This window comes from Anser brachyrhynchus (assembly GCF_964034855.1).
Source record: "Anser brachyrhynchus genome assembly, chromosome: 4".
NCBI classification, from domain to species: domain Eukaryota; kingdom Metazoa; phylum Chordata; class Aves; order Anseriformes; family Anatidae; genus Anser; species Anser brachyrhynchus.
Window position 1 is genome coordinate 16,893,076 of NC_137698.1, and position 19,002 is coordinate 16,912,077.

The 19,002-nt window shown below is 43.9% G+C and overlaps 1 protein-coding gene across 1 annotated transcript in view; it reads left to right on the plus strand.

Moving 5' to 3' along the window:
- Positions 1 to 19,002, plus strand: part of FRAS1 (Fraser extracellular matrix complex subunit 1) — a 161,509-nt gene that overhangs the window by 55,765 nt on the left and 86,742 nt on the right. The window contains exons 5-13 of the mRNA XM_080590382.1: positions 1,076 to 1,235; positions 1,808 to 1,941; positions 4,992 to 5,075; positions 5,712 to 5,813; positions 5,917 to 6,108; positions 9,633 to 9,722; positions 11,285 to 11,432; positions 14,173 to 14,316; positions 14,634 to 14,768. Coding sequence (XP_080446508.1) covers positions 1,076 to 1,235; positions 1,808 to 1,941; positions 4,992 to 5,075; positions 5,712 to 5,813; positions 5,917 to 6,108; positions 9,633 to 9,722; positions 11,285 to 11,432; positions 14,173 to 14,316; positions 14,634 to 14,768 — 1,189 coding nt within the window. The remainder of the gene's footprint in view (positions 1 to 1,075; positions 1,236 to 1,807; positions 1,942 to 4,991; positions 5,076 to 5,711; positions 5,814 to 5,916; positions 6,109 to 9,632; positions 9,723 to 11,284; positions 11,433 to 14,172; positions 14,317 to 14,633; positions 14,769 to 19,002) is intronic.

Here is a 19,002-nt window from a genome sequence, read left to right on the forward strand (position 1 = left end):
CACAACCAGCACGAACCTGTTGCAATCCAGTCAAAGACTGGAATACTTAGCTCATCCATCCTTTTCTCGTATTTCTTTGTACCCCTGATTTGGGTGATAGTGTGTTATATTACATTGTATTTCTTGTTGCTATTGCTGCATTTTGTTCTGTTGTACTCTAGCTATGGCTTTTGCCATTCGGCTCTTTTTAAGTCTGTCCTTTGGGACTCAAGTCAGGAGAACAAGTAGGCATGCCCGTGGGGACCACAGCCAGCGTATTTGTATATGTGCCACATGTCACACCCAAATTCCTGTGTGAGGGCAACATCAAACAAAGTTTTTTGGCAGTACAAAGTCTCGTTCTGATGGTTGGCACAGATTGCCTGAAGGAAGAAGTTTTCTCTTTTGTCATTAGGCCAGCGTAGTGCTTTATGACTTCATCCTGCAAGTGTCTAGCTAGTGGCACTGGCCCTGATGGCAGCTGCATCGAAGGAAAGCTGTATCCTTTATCTAACAAGAGCTTTTTTTCTCCCTGCCTAATTTAATACTGTGTGTTTTGTAAAAATTAACGTTCTCTGTTGGAGAGCATTACAATACACTGACATCTTTCTTCTTAGGGCCAATTTTTCCTCACCCTGCCTCAGGGCAGAGATATTTGTTGCTGCATTAATGAATAAGCAAAGCTAATGAGATTTTACTCGTAGTGAAGAGCTGAAGTATATGGGGCAGGGGGTGTTCAGTGTTGTCATGTGTGTGTTGGGGCACCTCTTGAATGTTTCCCTAAAGAGAACGTCCACCCTGTAGAAGCTGTAGTGGAGAGGAGGTACAGGCAGGGGGTTATTGCTGGATGCTTCTGCGCTTGGGGGGATTCGGCTGGTCTGCAGGGCTGCTACGTCACCAATTTTAACCTATTTTTTGCCCCAGTAGTGCTGCCAGAAGTAAGGGTTACGATGTACAAAGCTTGATTGGGCTGGCAGAAGAGTGAAGCTAAATACTATTATGGGGAGGCTCAAAAAGGAGATGTATTCACAGGTCTCGTTGGCAGCTGGATTCATGGATGTATTTTCTCTGCCTTTGGTTGTGTTCTGCGCTGCAGCACGGCACACAGTGGGCCAGCTCTGGATGTGTCCTGTGCTCCTGTGCCCACGGGAAGGTGAACTGCACCCACACGGGCTGCCCAGCCCTGGCTTGTGGAAGAGGGGAGCTGCAGTACACTGCTCAGGGAGCCTGCTGTCCCACCTGTGTGGGCCTTGGCGGTGAGTATCGCATCTGAACAGGACACTCTCTGGCTGCAGTGATCTCCCTGGCTGGCAAATTCGGAGAGCTTTTCTTTTTGCATTCTGTTCTGTTGGGAAGACACCGGGGTCAAGTGTTTCGCTCAATTCTCTTTCTGTTCTTCTACCGTGTTTACATTTTTAACAGCTTCATCCCCAGGCCAGTAGCAAATGATAAGATTTCAGCAGTGAGCAGATGTGCCTAATAGCTCTTTATTATGGCTATTGCAATTTGAGGGAGAAGAATGCAGATATTTCCTATGTAGGGAGGATACTTTAGGCACTTACAGACTTGGACTGCAAGTTCCAGAAATGTCTGAGGTATTGGATACCTCTTCTTGCTAAAATCTAGTGGCCGAAGTGCATCCAGAGCTCTTAATTCTCAAGTCTAAAACCCTTGGAAACTGTTGAAATTGTTACCCTTATTTTCTGCTTTGACAGAACAGAATTTTGAATTCTGAGATGCATAAAGTCTGTGTTTTAACTGTGGGTGATGGAAAAGGGATTAAGGGACACTGAAAAAGAAAATGACCCGATGTTTTATTATCTCTTAGAGCCCTGCTACTTTGATGGCCGCTTGTTCCGGGATGGTGAGGACTGGCGCCTCGGTCAGTGCTCCAAATGTGTCTGCAGGGATGGCGCGACTCAGTGCTTCACAGCTTCCTGCCAGCCTGTGCTGTGCAACCAGGTCAGGACTCGTCGGCCTTCCAGGGACGCTGCTCCTGACTGCCTTCTTTCCCTTGGCAAGATCCATTTCTCACACTGATGTACAAGTTAGCAGGCACATCTTCTGCGTGACAAGTGGGAGATTTGAAAAAGGGAGTTTTGATGTGTGGAGTGATGGATAAGTCTGTCGGTATAAATGTGCTGTCCATCTCCTCCCCTCTACGTTCCTTCCCCACCAATTTACTCTTATCATGCATTTGCTGGCTGAATGAGCACAAATACTCTCTAAAGAAACTGCGGTTTTGGTTTTATAATTAAAAAAATGATGTAGGAAGGATCAGAAAATGTTTTTATTTCTCTGGGGGAAGGAACGAAAGCACAAGATTTTAACGGGAGTTTATCTTCATAAACTTTAGTATTTGGCTTGCAGCTTTGGACTTTTTTTTTTTTTTTTACAAGAACTGTAGAAATACCGTTGAAAAAGTCAGTCAAATTTCACCAGTCAAATGCTGGTAAAATTCCCCTTAGAAATAAGACAATTTCAGCCAAAACAGAAGTCTCAGAGCACTATTCCTTACATCTGCTTGTGTTTAAAAAAAATAAAAAAACGGTAAGATGACTTACCCAAGCTCAAATAGTGACTCTCTGTTTTAGATCAAATGAGAGAATTGGGACATTTCTGTCTCTGAGGTCTTTGCTGTGGACAAACGATGACTTCTTAGCACTTAGGCAGTGATAAAACCAACCAAAACACCACAGGATTATATACAGTGCCAACACACTGGTCAGTAAAGACAGCAAAGTATGCACAATACGCTCTATAAAACTGATTTGATTTTTTCTAAATTCTGTTTATTATATTACGTAGTGGAAGTGCTTGAGGGCGTGTTATGCTCTTTGGTTTCTTTTCATTGAGCCCATTGTAGCAGGTTTTTTGGGCATCTCAGTGTGCTCCCTTACAACAGTATGCCATGCTAAGGACCTCTTGGAAATGCAGGAGCTGGCTCCCTGGGAGTCCCTCCTTCTGACCTTCACTTTGTTTTATAGGGGCTGCCATTTCCCATGAATGTTTTTATCTATTGTCACGCTCAAATGCTGAATCCAGAAGTTAAGCTCCCTTAAAATGTGTGCTTCAGCTGAGTGCACTTCCTTGTAACACCAAGGAAAAAAAAAAAAAGCAGTAGTCATAAACCTTTTTTCCTATTGATGCTTACCCAGATTACTATTACTGGACCAGATGCTTGTGCAGTTAACGCTTTTTTTTTTTCGATAGAAGGAAAACCCACCTGTTTCTCTGCATGCTAATTGTTTTGCTTTGTCTGGAGATATTCAATTACTATTAGTTGACTAAGTACTGTGCATTAAAACAGATTTATGCCTGCTTTACATTCCTCCCTTTCCCACCCCAAATGGACTGATGTTGCCTGCTGACTGATTGCACTAATGTTTAATCAGCTAATCATTAGGATTTAATTAGTGGAAACAGAAATTACTGTGTTGTTGCCGTGATGTATCTGAGAATAATCAGCTGAAAGCACACAAGTTAATGTAGCAGAAAGCCAATTCTGATGGGGCTCCAGTTGTTTCCAGCCAAGGAAACATGCCTAGTGGAAGGAGCGTTGACAGGATGTGTGGGGATTCTGTTCTGGTCTTGATCGCACCTAACATTTTCTTGCATGTGTCTTTTATCCCTCTCCCTTTCTTCCTTCTCAACTCCTTGTCAAAAGTGAATAAATAACTTCACCCCACAGGATGACACCATTATTAAACTCATTTTCCATCGTTCGGATAGAAGTTGTGCCTTAGTGCTGAGTGAGAGCAACTTCAAAAATGCTTGCTGCATGCAGTAGGGCACCTGAGTATGTCCCACCATAGGAGAAGAGGATCTGTGGGGCAGGGCAAGCCCTAACTTTTTAGCTCAATGTTAAGACAACATGAAAAATGTCAGGAGTGAAGAACATGCTTTCTGGGCATGTGTTCTCCCTGAACGTGCAACCCAGCTCGCTTCTTGCTTCCAGTGCAGAATGAATGTCTGGCAGATTGAGCTCACTGCGCGTACTTGTCTGCAGGGAGCTTTGCCACTAGTTATCTCTGGCCAGTAAGCCACCAGAAGAACCAAACAGAAGGTCTTCGTTATGCTATCCCAACAAAACCCACGGTGAATGAGTTCTTTTAACTCTGCTGGCAAACCTGTGGTTGCTAAGTTTTATACAAAGTCATCCACTTTTTCTTTAAGACCTAGTGATTTGATTTACAAAGGAGATGACATGATAATGCTTGAGCATTTCTGCCCTACTTTCAGTCCACAAGTCAGTCCTGCAGTCATCCTGATGTGGCTGGAGGGAGGTGTTGGTGAACAGTACTGTGCCCATTCCCAATCATTGCATGTACATGGTGTTGTAGCTGGGGGATTTCACGTTTTGAACAGGTGGAATTTGAGGCCTGAAGGAACAGTTATATTGATGTGAAGTGCCAGCTTATCCCAACATGATTTAAATCAGTCATGACAAAGCTTAAATTGGAATAGTCTAAGTTTTAAGCATAATTTTATACCTGCATAGTCAGTTGGGCTGTATGGATTTAACTAAAGCATAGCAAATGCCTCTGTACAGCACTCCTGAGATGGTGAGTGTAAATCACCCACTCAGAGCCTAATAATACAGCGGTGCCAGAAAAAAATCCCTCCATCTCATATTTCAGTGTGCTTCTCTATACGGCTTTATATACACATTTTTTTCTCTGTCTATCTGTATACCTGAGCATGTGTCAGTACTTTTTTCTACTGCGTGTGTGTCTTTATCTATACCTATATACCTGTCTACATATCTGGGTTTTGATTGCCATCCAAAGAAGAGCCAGAAAATGGGAAGGGGGAAATATTTTTATTTCTAGCCTTCTACATTGATCTCCTAGTGCAAAGATGGGCCCCAGATTTTAGAGCCAAAACCAAGCCTTGAGTGACTGTGGTTTATCACACAGATAGTAAACACCAGGAATTCCAGGCAGTGATGCGAAGTTGCATGTTAACTATTCATGCGCTTATTTTCCTTGTCTCACCTGCTTTCTATTTAGGATGAAGCTATGGTTATGTCTCCTGGAAAATGTTGCCCAGAATGTGTTCCAAAGCCCTGCTCGGTGTCAGGAAGAGTGTACCAGGTAAGCTCTGATGAGCCACACCAAAAGCCAGCTGTTCACAAGTTCTGGCACATACCTCTTTCCCTTCTCCCTCACGTCTGACTTTCTGCCAGCACTAATAGCTTAGTACAACCGTTGCTTTTTCTCTTCCTGGAAAGCCAGAAGAGTTGAAAGAAATTAGGACTAGATAAGAATTTGCTGGCAAGCAGGAAGAAAGTTTGCAGGGTGAAGCAGGTTAGTTACTTTCTTTTAAAGCTTTTTTGAAGGAGGAAAGCAAAAAGCACCGGTGAAGGTCAAAAGTATTCATAGCTTTCACTGTGTCATCTGGAATTAATTCAATGCACTGTTTAATGAATGTACATATGTGGGGTTTTCTTTTAACAATACTTTTTTGCTGATAATGATAGTGAAGGCCTCCCAGTGTCACTGGCTTGCAATTAAGAAGAAATGCACACCAGCATCATTTAAGCCTCATACCTCTTCTTCCTGTTTGTTGATCGTGTGGAAATAAGCATCTCTTAAGAAAAAAATTGGTATTGGATACAGATATGCAGAAGGAGCCATCATATTTAATAGGCAACACAGATTTATGGAAAGAATTTAGTTATTTATGGTGTTTTAACAATTGTATACATCTCTTGTGTTCTTTTCAAACAGCATGGTGAACAGTGGAAAAAAAACGCCTGCACTGCATGTGCTTGTCACAGAGGAGAAGTCAGATGTCTGAGAGAGACCTGTGACTCTATTACGTGTCAGAAGGTAGTTGAAAATCCTTCAGCTCTGATGCCCAGGCTTCAGATGTCACTTTGCCCACGTGAAAGGGTTCAGAAAGTCCTGCTTAATGGTTGTTGATGTTTTGTAGGGGGAGAACAAAGTGCAGCGTTCTGGAAAGTGCTGTGAGGAGTGTGTGTCTTCCAAGGGAAACTGTTTGTATGACGGCACAATCAGGTACCACAGGGAGATGTGGAATATTACTCGCTGTGACTTCTGCCTGTGTGATGAAGGTCAAGTCACTTGTCATGAAGCAGAGTGCGCTAAAGTGGAGTGTGCCAAGGTAAGAGAGGTTTTCTTCTTTCAAAAGGTATCCATCAAGTCCTGTGAATTTTTTTGCCCCCTTTTTTCTTCCTTTTTTCTCAACTGCCATTTTGAGACAAAGAAGCTGCCCTTCTTTTGGGCTTGTTTGGTGCAATTACCTTGAAAGCGCTTCACAGAAAAGGCGAGTAAAAACCTAGGATTTTCCATGCAAGGTTGACTGCTCAGAGGGGCTTGCACTGTGAAGGTAGCTAGTCTGAGTCAGTGGCTCATTTAACTTGGATTTTCTCCACCACTGCTGCCTGCCTGCTAATGGAGGGTCAGAGACATCTGGTTTCAGAAAAAACTTGCTTTACCGGGAGCTGAATGTGGGGAGAGATGTACAGGTCAGAGATAGTTAACGGCTGAAGAAGTGTTCCTTTTGTCTTCATTCGGTATGCAACTGTGGATTTCGGTAAGGTGGTTGGACATGGGAGACTGTGTTCTACTTTTCTCCATTTTTTCCATGCCATTATGGGCATGGAAGTGAAGCTGATAAGGTGTTTTATTCCAAATGCTGTTTACTCTAAATAACTTGACAGGTTATGTTATAGTTGCTCTATAGTGGATGTGGAAAATGCATTAGATAGGGTTGAATGTTTTTAAACACACGCGTGCACACACTTTTTGGATTGCCTTCGTGCACTGCAGTAAGACTTCAGTGTTTGTTCTCACTGCATCTGTTTTTATCGGTGGGTTAATACCTGATCATACCAACTACTCCACAGAGTCAGGGAAGAGAAGGAAAGGAACTGTGGCCTTCTGAGATGTCTCTTTTCAGTGGCAAAGCTTTTCTGACGATTCCGCATGCATGATAAATTTTGACTAGTAGCACCCTTGTGTTGTGCCTGAAGTCCAGCCAAAATCCACACAGTGCACACAATGGGTTCACCAGATTAGATCATTTTAATGTGTGCTCAAAAAAAAGTTAGAATCCACACACAGGGTCCCAAACGATGCATCATACAGAGAGAATGCATCTAGGAATAAAAGTGTTCATCTGAGATTGGGCCCTTTAAATAGCAAAATTGCACTGAGTGTGGGACCCAAACTCTTGTTGCTGGTGCAGTGCTGATGATTATCATCTGACCTCAAACTGCATGGAGAGATTTTTCTGGATGGAAAGCTGTGATTGTCATAAAATCTTGAGCACTTGCATCTGTTTCAGTCAGCTTCCTGCATGCTTATGGCTGTAAATTGGATCATTTACACTAATGATGATGGCATGCTGTCATGGCTCAATAGGGAAAATGATTTAATATTCATTCTCATATCTTGGATTCTGACAAAGAATCCATTATTCAGAAAAGCCAGGGCTCTTTTACAGGACGATAGCTGGAGATGTTAACACATGAGGTTCAAAAGGGAGGGTTCAAAAGTGTGCAGCATTATCATTCATGCAGCTCTTTTTCAAACGGAGGCTCTCAAAGGTAACCACCGAGCTCAAAGCTGGCACAAGTAAAAATGATATAATTTATCAGAGTATGAACTGCTGCATTTTCGAATTGAATGAAGCGTGATTGCGAGGAGGACAGTGGCAAGGAGGAAGGCAATCTCCTTTGTTGTAGACAAGAGTTGTGTTCCCATTTGATAAAAGATATTTGCCCAAGGATTTATTATCCAACGTAGCTTCCCTCAAGACAAACTGGCTTCCCCAAGTTATGTGTGGTCATAGTTTATCTCAGTAGTGCAAGGTGCCCATTAGTTAACTGCAATAAAATATTATCTCAAAAAGCACATAAAATATTTTCTTTTTCCTTTCCTTTTTCCTTTTTTTTTTTTTTTTTTGAGATGCAGGTTTGGATTTTAGGCACCTGCATCAGTAAATCAGAGCTGATGTGAAGCTAGGAGCATTTGGATTCATCTCTTCATTAAGGCAATATTAATTTTCTGGTCACATCGTCCTGTTTAAAACATAATGAGGCCACAGATATGAACTGCAAATCCTAGACAGCTCAACACAGTATAGCAGCATTATGTGAAGGTAGGGTGGAGGCTTAGCTTTTAAACCCTTTCAAATAAACCTGTGCAGAACTGCCGAATGAAAACGTCTGCGGTGGTTCTGACCTAATCTTCAAAAAGCCGTTTTCAGCAGGTTACTGACGAGCTGTGGGTGCAATTTATGTGGCAGGCTGGGATAGCTTTGGATCTTGAAGTGGATGCGCTCAACCAAAGCTAGTCAGGCTGTCAGCATCACAAAATCCTGCTGAAGCACGTCCCAGCGCCCTGCTAAGTAAGCACACTTGGTGACGAGGTTCAGGTACGTGCCTGAGGTGCTCGGAGGGGATGCTGCAGCCCACCTGAATGGGCCAGTAATGGTGCCTGGGTTGCCCACCTTCAGTATTACTTCCAACAGCCCTAGCAGCCCCAGAACTACAGGATCAGGAAGGCAGAGCTCGCAGGGTGCTGCGTGCCTAACCCAGCCAGCAAGCTGCCAGCAGCATTCTGGTATTTAGAAGAAACAGAGGTAGAAGGTAGAGGTAGAGGTTTCCTTCCTTGCCTCCCAGCCCAACACGGCCTTTCAACATTCCCAACCCGAAATATTCGGAGTGATCTCTCTTCAGCAAAGCCACACGTGGCCTAGAAATCTCCGTAGCCTCTCCCTTTTCTGGCAGAGCAGTGTGGTTGCATTTTTGGAGGTGTAGGGGAGCCATGTTCCATGCCTGGTTGTTGTTGGTTTTCCTGTAGTTTGTGTTTGCGTGTGGGTGGGGATGTGGGTAGGGCTGGGGGTGGGAGAGTTTACAACACATAACAGTGACATGAGAGCCAACCATCGCCAACAGCAATTTGAAATAATGATTTAAGCAGCAAAAATGTATAGAACCAGGGGAGATTCAGGCTGTGTGTGGTCCTTGAAGAGGAAATTGAAGCTGTTTCTTTTGATCTGTATCCTGGTTCTTTAAGATGAAGTCTCCCTCTTTCCTAAATATTCAGCTTCCACGAGGGCTTGTGACCAATCAGGGCACGTCATTCCTTTCTCCTGCTGCTAAATTCTTACCTTCAAACCAGAGCTGTTTAAGTGAATCCTGTGGAGTTATACATTTGTAACAAAGAACAGGCTTTTTCCATCTGGGATAAATAGAGCATGTGCTTTGAAATTCTCTTGGGGAAAAAAAAAAAACATTGAAAATGAAGGTAAGCTTCTGTGCATTTGAATCTTGACAGTGGTCCAGTAAAATGCTGGAGATGGACAGTGACTAATGGCATTCCTGTTCTCTGTATTTGCAGTGGATTCTACTGGGGGGTTCTTTGCAGGATTTAGGGATGAAGCAATACCCTTTTCACTGAGTTCCCTGGCCTTCTCTGAGGTTTCTTGTGTGACTGCAATATTCATTAAGCACATTTTTCAGACTGTACCTACAGAGATGAAGTAGGATAGAGAGAAGATAACGTGAAATTAGATACTGAAGATTGCATTCCAGGGCAAGAGCTGTTCTGCCTCTGCATTCCACAGTATTTTTGGTATTGCTGATTTTGTTTGAATTGCTGCAACCTTTCTCTTCACAGGGTGAAGAATTAATTCACTTAGATGGGAAGTGCTGTCCTGAATGTATTTCGAGTAATAGTTATTGTGTTTACAAAGAACATAGAAAAGCTGTAAGTATCCTGGTACTTTGGAGCACATAATAGAGAATTCTGCTTTAGAGGTTTGGAGAACCGGCTCTCCCTCTCCAGTTCCAAGAAGGATATTATTTGCAAGTATAGCAGAAAAATAATCCATTAATGTTATCTGCAGATTGCTTTTATAATTTACAGAACACTTGTTTATAATGTGTGCGTCTGCTGCAGAGTTTAAGTTTGCCTTGCTTTCCTCTGTGCGGTATAATCAATCGTTTTCCGTTAATATTTAATACACATACTCATTGCTTTCCTGTACATCTCGTGGAGTTAAAGATGACTGACTTTCATCCGACACAGAAGAGGCTGCATAGCAGAGGCAACGTATAGCATTCTGCCTATTCCATCAATTATGATTTTCTCTGTAACAAGAGTCCATTGTTTTATGAATATTTTCAAGGAATGTTTTTTCTGGAGTTGAATAGAAGGAGCAGGTTAAGTATCTTTGTTGAAATTTACCAGTAATGGACTTTTCATTGCTCTGGCAGATAAGGGCCGCAGCTAACGGCTGCTGTTTGCCAACAGATGTGAGAAATAAGAAGTTTAATGCTGCTCTTTTGTTTTTTTTAATGTTAACACATCCCTTTCCTTCCTCACATCTCTCTCTCTGACCGAAGTGAGGTAAAGCATATTCAGATATCAGGTTTATTCCAATTTGTGCTTTATCCCTTTCAAGAGAGGAACTGGCACAAAAGCTTCACGGGCAAAAGGCTTGCTGACACTTTTCTGCCTCTTGACTTCGTCACCTGGTACCAGCAGAGCCTCAGCCATCGAGGGCAGCTTCAGTGACCTTCTGAGCAGACCCAGGGATCGCAGAGGGTGTGAGATCTCTCCCCTCCGTTGACTTGTAAAAGTAGGCAGCGTCAGGCAGGCAAAGGAGAACAAGGCAACAGAAGAGAGGAGGAGAGGAAGTCAAATGCTGCTGAGGTTAGAAATTTACCTTGTGGTGAAAAGGTTATTATGCAAATGAATAGATTCACACCCAGAACAGACTACAGGTATCTGTTCAGAGAAAGGGCAGATTCAAAGACTTGTTACTGGACTGTGAAAAAGAAGGGGACAAGTGAGGCAGCAAGATGTGGGAACACAAGAAAATGCCTTCAGTTAGAGCAGTTGAAGATAGGTGTAGAAGCAGAGAAGACTGCTAACTGAAAAACACCCCGGTTTGGGGAGGGAGTGCTGAGAGGAAGTGCAATTAGGGATTCGTGAGCACTTTGCAGATTGCCTTGATCTGGAGGGCGAACATTACAGAGGTGCACGGTCCCACATCACCTGAAGCAGCCCCCAAGATGTTTAATTCGCTGCTAGCACTGATGTAGCCTGGAAATATATCTGGGGATTTCCATGCATGAGGAAAACACCTCATTTGTTCAAAGGCTCCCTGTTGCTGTGGAGGCAACAAGCAGCAGGGAATCCCCGCCGGGCGGCAGGCCGGCTGTCACTGCTGAAGCACGATCCAAGCCTGGCCGGGCTGCAGAGCTCGGCAGCTGTGCCTGTGGTGCGGGGTGCTAATGCTGCCCGTTTGGTGTCACCTTTTGCAGAGCGGAGAGAAATGGAAGGAAGGGCCATGCAGCGAGTGCGAGTGCCGGGACGCTGAGGTGATCTGCTTGCAGCGCTCCTGCCCACCCTGCCCGCCGGGCAGCCTGCCTGCTGGGCTGGAGGGCGACTGCTGCCCGCGCTGCCAGCCAGGTACCGACCCAGCGCCAGGCGGCTCTCACCGCCGGTCGTGAATTTTAACTTGTCTTCAGTTTGCAGTTGTAAATTGACCGTCTTCCACATGTTTCTGGACCTGTTAGAGCGAGGCCAGAGGAGGGCCAAAAAGGTGATCAGGGGGCTGGAGCACCTCTCCTAGGAAGAAAGGCTGAGAGAGCTGGGGATGTTCAGCCTGCAGAAGAGAAGGCTCCAGGGAGACCTCATTGAGGCTTTCCAATACTTAGAGGGTTCTTATAAAAAGGATGGAGAAGGACTCTTTACTCGGGTAAATAATGATAGGACAAGAGGGAATGGTCTTAAACTGAAAGAGAAGAGACTTAGATTAGACATTAGGAGAAATTTCTTCACTGTAAAGGTGGTGAGGCACTGGAGCAGGTTGCCCAGAGAAGTTGTGGGTGCCCCATCCCTGGCGGTGTTCAAGGCCAGGCTGGATGACCAACCTGATCTAGTGGGTGGCATCCCTCCCCATGGCAGGGGGGTTGGAACTAGGTGATCTTTAAGGTCCCTTCCAACCCCAGCCATTCTATGATTCCATAATTAAGGTTTCTGGAGAGGCTTAGGGCTCTATCCAAAGGATGGAAGACAATCCTGCTGACTTCCCTTCCCTTAAATCATGGCTTTCCACTGGCAAAAGATGGGATGGTGTTTTGAAAATGTTTTGTCTATTCCTTTATATTCAAGACAGCAAGTTTTATAAGGCAGAGGTCTGTACCTTTGCAACTCCTAACAAGTGTTTTGGAGTTTATGGGCTCGTGAGTATTTCTCAGGAGCGGGAAGGAGAAGGAACCTGCCTGCACTGTCAAGCCACAAGCTCACCTGGTGCTGGATGGCTGCCAGTTAATAATTGTTTGGAAAAATCAAAATAGCCTTAGCTATGTGTTAATTTTGCATATAAATTCATTTTTCTCCAGGACGTTTTCATTCTCCTTCATTTCCACTTCACAGTTAGTATGCTTTACATTTCCTAGTTGGTAGGCTTTATCTGTGGTTTGCTAATTTTTCATATTGGTAGCTGTTCCTGTTGTATTCATCTAACTTTGGTTTTATCAGAGTGCTCCAGTTAATGGTTTATCTGAGTAAAAAGAAAATAGCTTCACAGTTTAATTATGCTGTCATTTCCAGGAGTGGCTTGGCACATTTGCCATATTAATGTTTTAAAGCTTATTATTTACTGCATGCTAATAAAAATGCAAAGCACTACAAATTGAAAAGTGAGGAAAATGGGTTTTGGGCAGTTCAGATACAATTGTCCTGGATTTTCAAAAGGGAACAGTGCCTGCATAGACTCCTAAGGAGAGGACAGATTCTAAAGTGCTCTCAGCACCCATCTGTTCTTCTTCTTATCAAGGGGTACCACTGTGTGCTGGTTACCCTTGAAAATCAGGCCTCTTCTTTCAGCTTCTGCAGTGGTAGTGCTCTGCCAAAGGCATCCTTTGAAGTCATGGCAGTGGACGAACAGAGCCAAACCTGCATTTTTGTGTCCTGATAGGCAAATGGAAATTTCCCTTACCAAAGCCTACAGTTTTCTCCTTTTTTTTTTTTTTTTTTTTCTGTTTTTGCATCAGAGTGGATGAGAAACAAATGCAAAACGCAGCCTGCAGCAGTTCAACCTGTGAGCCAGGAGCACCAGCTCCTAACACATCTGCATCTTTAAAGCCACTAAAAATTCATGGCTGCTTCTCACAGATGTGCTGGGGGAAGCAGGCAGACAGAAGCCATTTGTTCTCAGCCACTGTAGAGCATCTAGCCCTAAGCACAATGATATTTTGGTGAAAAACAGCAAATATGCCAGCTTACTGAGAACATTTGTGTTGGAGCAGAGGGATTTTTTTTGTACTTAGAGAAAAATTGCCTGTTCTGTGGCTCTCCGAGCAAGTCAGTTCATTGTCAGCCTGTAAGGATCGGGCAGCATGTACCTTCAGGAAGTTACTGGTAAGAAATAGAGACAGAACTTCCTATTCATTTCTCCTGCTTTTCCACTTTGGATTCCTCATCACCTTACAACTGTCTGCCTTCTGTAGCTCCTGAGTCCCGATTCTTTCCTTAGGTACAACTGCCTGGAAACTTGCAGTTTATTTAGTGTAAATGAAGGAGAGTTTTCAGCATTGAGTCCGTTTTTGCTGACTCGTCAGCAAAAAGGAGCAGCTTTTCTTCCAATGAGCAAAATAAGCTCAGTAGTAAAGAAAAAAATAGTCTTCCTCCTGGCTTCTGCAGGGAGATCAGCCATGCCCTTTGAGAAAATAACCTGTGGTCAAACAGTGTTTGCTACAGTGCTGGGACACAAAGCTTTTGACTGGAGGGGATGTGGTCTGCCACCTGTACTTTGACCAGGTGTGGGCACAGTCTTGACTTATTGCAGGGTTTAGCTGAAGGAAATTCAAATTTAGGTTGTTTTGAGCCATTAATTCCTGATGACCTAGGATTTTTACTGTTGAGCAACAGTGTGGACAACGAACATTGCTTTTATCAATAAAAAAGTCAGGAAACCAGAGTCTCAACAATACCCTCCCACATATCAGAATAAATAAATAAATATCATGTTTAGCCCCTTGCATGCCATTTTGGAAGAAAGCCACTCCAAAACTAATGCACCTTGAACCAGCAACAGAAGCTAATAAAGAATTTTACTTGGATTTTGGAATATGCATTGCTTTATGTCTTCCTGGCTGAAAACACTCCTCTTGGTTTTTGCCTTTGCATCTTTTCTTTGTGCTAGCTGAGTGCCACCCAGACTGTTTGACCTGCTCTCACTCCTTTGATCACTGCAACGCCTGCCGTGATGCAAGGAAGCAGCTGCAGAATGGGCGCTGTGTGGAGACCTGTGCACCGGGCTTCTACCAGGATGGGGGCACTTGCTTAGGTAACCTCTGCAAGAGTTATATGCCCTGTCAGATGACTCTCCTGGGGCTTGCCATGCTTTTGTCTGCAGGATCCCCCAGGCTTACTATAAACAAATTGTCTGGCTGTGCTTGGAAAAGCAGTCAGGCACATCCTGAACAGTAGCCATGAGCTTAAGGCTTTCAAAGGTTTCAGGTGGAAGCCCCTGAAAAATGTGAGTTCTCAAATTCTTTTGCAAACGTGAGACAAAATCGTCTCTTAATCAGAGCAGGGGTGTCTTGCTGCATCAAGACGTTTAGAATTAATACATCTTTCTTTTCCTTTGCTTTCTCTTGGAAGCCTGCAATGAAACATGCTCAGCCTGCACCAACGGATTTGAGTGCTCCTCGTGCCAGACATCCCTGCTAATGAAGAATGGGCAGTGTGTGACCTCATGTGGGAAGGGGTACTTCCAGGATCAGTTTCTGTGTGCAGGTAACCCAAAGCTAAAAAGACTGCAATGCTTTGTGATAGCAAAATGGCAGACAAAAGCTGTACCCAAACTATCAGATAGATAGACTCTCTGTTGAGGGACATGCTGTTGACATAGGTGTTAATATTCACCCTAGAGTTAAGCAGGGAGTGAACACAGGAACCAAAGTCATACAGTGTAAAACTGATTACTGGTTGGTTTACTCATTAAAATTCCTCAGCTGATGGGTTTGGTTGGTCTAAAACTCTGTGCTTTTGTACAGGTCAGTTTCTGATTTTCAGCTCTGTCCTCTTCCAGTTCAGAATTCTCTTTTGGAAATGTTATTGGTGGTGTCGAGGGTTCAGAGCAGGGTGTATGCATTAATTTTACAGAGGATATAACACCCTGAACCGTGCCTGACAATCTGGTCGCCATAAGGGTTTTCTCTTGAGTTCAGTGTGAACTAAGCTGCAGCTGCTAATGGCAGACCTCTCAGGAGGCAGTACTCTGAGGTGGAAAATTATTTGGAGGAATGGGGGATCGATAGGACCCAGAAAAAAGCACAGAAAACACTTCTTGGAAAAGTTTTATCCTGTGTTACCATTATTCCTTTCATATGGTGCTCTCTCTTCCTGAAAGTTTCTTGGGCTAACTGTTCTCGGGAAGAATATTTACAGAGTAAATTATTAATTCCGTAAGACACTGAGATGTGTCTAAATCCTACATCTTAATTATTAGAAAGACTGAGATTAAGATTGGCATGTTACAGTTTTCTCTTTGATGGAACCATGATAGTGTTTTTATGAGCTTCCTACACTCCTTTGAAATATTTGTATTTTTTCCCAAACTGTAAAGCAGTTGCTTTTTCATTGTGACAGTTTAATTGTTTTCTCTAAAGTTAACGCTTTTCTCCTCTTGGTGTTGGCCTTTTTAGAAAGCTTCTAATTTCTACAGCTCTAATTCAGCAGAGGTGTGAAGCACATGCTTAACTTCTTGAGCCATCATTTTAATTTCTTTGGGACTGGCCCAACTGCATAAAATTAAATACAGGCTTAGAACTTAGGGCAGGTTTCAAGGGAAAGCACTTTTGATTCCAAGTTCAACTTCCTTTTCTAAAGTGGTTTGCCTTGAAGAGCTGATTATTTGTTTCAGGTTCTGAAAATTTGAGAAACCTGTGTCTTTCAGCAGAGACTGGAAGACTAGGGCCCCATTGTGCATGTATAAATAGAAAAGAGAGACCCAGTCCAAAAGAATTTACAGTCTTAAGTACCAAATAATCTTCTACTTCATTTGGTTTTATTTTACCATTTCCTTTCCACCTGCTCCCAGTGTTTTAATTGGCAGTGCCCATGTACTGCTGGAGCAGTAGGGAAAGGCTAATGTTTCATTTTATTACTGGTTTGTAGATTACTGATTGTACATTCCATCCAAATTTGCAGTCACGCATGCTTGTAGCTGAAAGTTGCTGGGAAAATTTGTTCCTGTTTCCTCAGAGGAATTAAACCAATTTGCTTTAGTTCTGCCTGGCTGCATTTTCTGCATAAAGTAAAACCAGTGGAGAAAGTCTTAAATTGCAGATACGGTCCCTAACTTGTTTCCATTCACTCTTTCTTTGTAACCTCTTCATTTTTATAAATCTGTAATCTGATTGTCCAGACAGGCCTTAGGCTGTTGAGGAATAATTTTCTCGTAATCGTTCTAACATCTGCGATAAGCACGTTCCAAAAGCGTAAAAAGGATGAACGGGGCTCTGTTAATGGTTACGGTTCCAGTAAACTCTCTCTTGAGGAATTCACTCTGGAGATGAAAAACACCTGTAAAAACAGGTTTCTTACTCCGTCCTGCTGCTGAGACACTGTTGTCAGAGTTGCAACAAAAGACAAGGAATTAGTCTTTCCTTTTGTTCACGTTTTATCACATCTGGTTTAACTGAATCCATTTGAAATTTTGCAGTGCAGTTGTTTGATCTCTTCCCAGTTTTAGTCTTACGGCAGGCTTGTTTCCTGCCTCCCTCGCTACACCTGCTTCTCTAAAGTATTAAAACCAGTAAGAGAAAGTAAAGTTGAGAATAAGAAGTGATAGATTCAGATATGCAGTGGTGTATTTAAAGGTCGTGGGTCGCTTTGAATTGGGCTTGTGGCGGAGCAGTAGAAGCAGTCTTCCCTGTCAGAAACAGGCCGTGGAAACAGTTAAGAACCCCCCCACCAAAGGCAAAGCAAAGTGAAGCAAAAAGAAAAGATGTCTGCCTGGTAGAACAGAAGGGCTCAAAGGACTTGCAGTGCTCAGTGCTCTCATTGCATTTTTCTAACTTAATTATTTATGTTTTCAAGATTATTCAAAAGCCAAGGCAGAACGCAAGTGTTCCTGCTTTGATCTCCCAAAGCGCTGATGTTGAAACGTGTAACTTGACACTAACAGACCCAGCTAGCTCTGCAGCAAAGCGCTCGGATTTTTGTTCACAACCTGTTGTTTTTCTCTGCTGCTTCCTGCCTGCAGAGGCTCACCTGGAGAGGAAATGACTGAATGGGTCTAAGCTGACCTTGCCAAGCCCACAGTAAGGATGGCAGGTTAGAGGTGCTTATTGGTAGCACGCAGCACAGAGCCTGGACCCTTCTGTGCTTTCCCAAAGCCAGGCAATAATTTTGCGTTGTGTTCTTGCTGGGGTGCCCTTTGCACTAGCCCTCCCGCTGTTTTTAAGCCAGGAAATACTACACATGGATGAGAGACAGTTTGAGAAGTGGATCTTTAATTGACTGTCGGATTTCTGGTCAATCACAAAAGAACAGAAACATCACTACTCTGGATCTCTCATCTTTAAAAAGCCCTGGGCCCATGTCATCTCTGCATGACTCCTGAGGAACAGCACAGAAAGAGACCCGTTGGCTCAGGAGCCACTGGAGTGCTCTTGCTCTCACCGAGAGGCGAGACCTCTGAAGTTTTGTCTGGTTAGTGTTGATTTTCTGCGAAGATACCTAACTGAAGCTTCATGAATGCCATTGCATCAGCTAAGGCAGAGAATTGTGCATCCTGTTGCAAGAGAAAGGTCAAATACATTCTTATGAATGTCTTGCCTTCAGCAGCAGTGTCTGGTTAAGGTGCAAGATCTTGCAAGTGTGTCCAGTATCCACAGAAGGGAACAGGGAACACAAAGTGGCTCCTACCAAATCTGATCTGAAAACAGCAAGGAAGGGTGAAAACAGTTTCCTGGCAATGCCATCACTTCTGTTGACATGTTTTCACACAGCCGCTTGCTGCAGGCAAAGATGCCTTAGCTGACAGTGGCTCATTGAATGCTTCCATTTTTCCCCTGCTTTTTCAGTGAAGTTGGTGACTGGCTGTTGGGGCAAGGAGCAGCTGTTGAGTCTGGAAGTGATCCAGTGCTAAAAAGAGCCAAAGCTTCTGCAGGCAGGGTGTGTCGGAGGAGTCTGTGGGCTTTGTACTCAGGGAGAGTTTGCAAAGCAGAGCTGGTAACTGGGGCACTGTGTCAGAGCTTGGTCTCTTGCTCCAAAGACTTGTCTGTTGTCCCACCTTGCGGAGATTGTCACTGATCTTGTACTTTGAGTCGTTTGCTCTCCTTCCAAATGCTAAATGGGCCTGTCTTGCTAAGAATCAGGTTGCATCCTTTCCTTTTCCTCCCTTCTTCCAAATCCACTGCTTAAATCCCCTTCCTTTCTGGCTGAAAGAAGATGTATGTCAGAGAGATATACTCTGTCAAGTAGTCTGGATGCAGAGGATCTGTTTCTTATCTTTTTGCCAAATTCACTGCACCTTCTCCGAAGGTCTGACAACCTCTGGCAGGTCGTAGTTCCTTTCTCTCACCGTAGCTGAGGTACCACAGAAGTCATCCCCCCACCTGGGAAGACCTGCAATTTAAACACAATAGCTGCCTCACTTGAAAGCTGCTGTGATACCCTGCCAAAAAGGCTTACGAGGGCCAGAGCCAGAAGTGAAGGTGAGCTGGGAGAGAGGGTTGTTGGAACCACGATCAGGCGTGGGTGAGGACAGCCCTGAAGAATGGCTGCATGCAGACGGGGGCAGAGAGGCAGTACTGCTGGGCAGAGTCTCCAGAGAGGAGCCTGGTCCAGCCACGGCGAGGACCTTTCCAACATGGGTATTGCTTATATGGCTTAGACCCAGCAAAACGGCTGCTAGTGGAAGGAGGCCAAGTCTTTCTTTTGCCCTACACAGAGGGACAGCTTAAGGCAGCTGTATGAGAGAACAAGGCTGAGGTGAGGAGGTACTCAGGAACATTTGGTC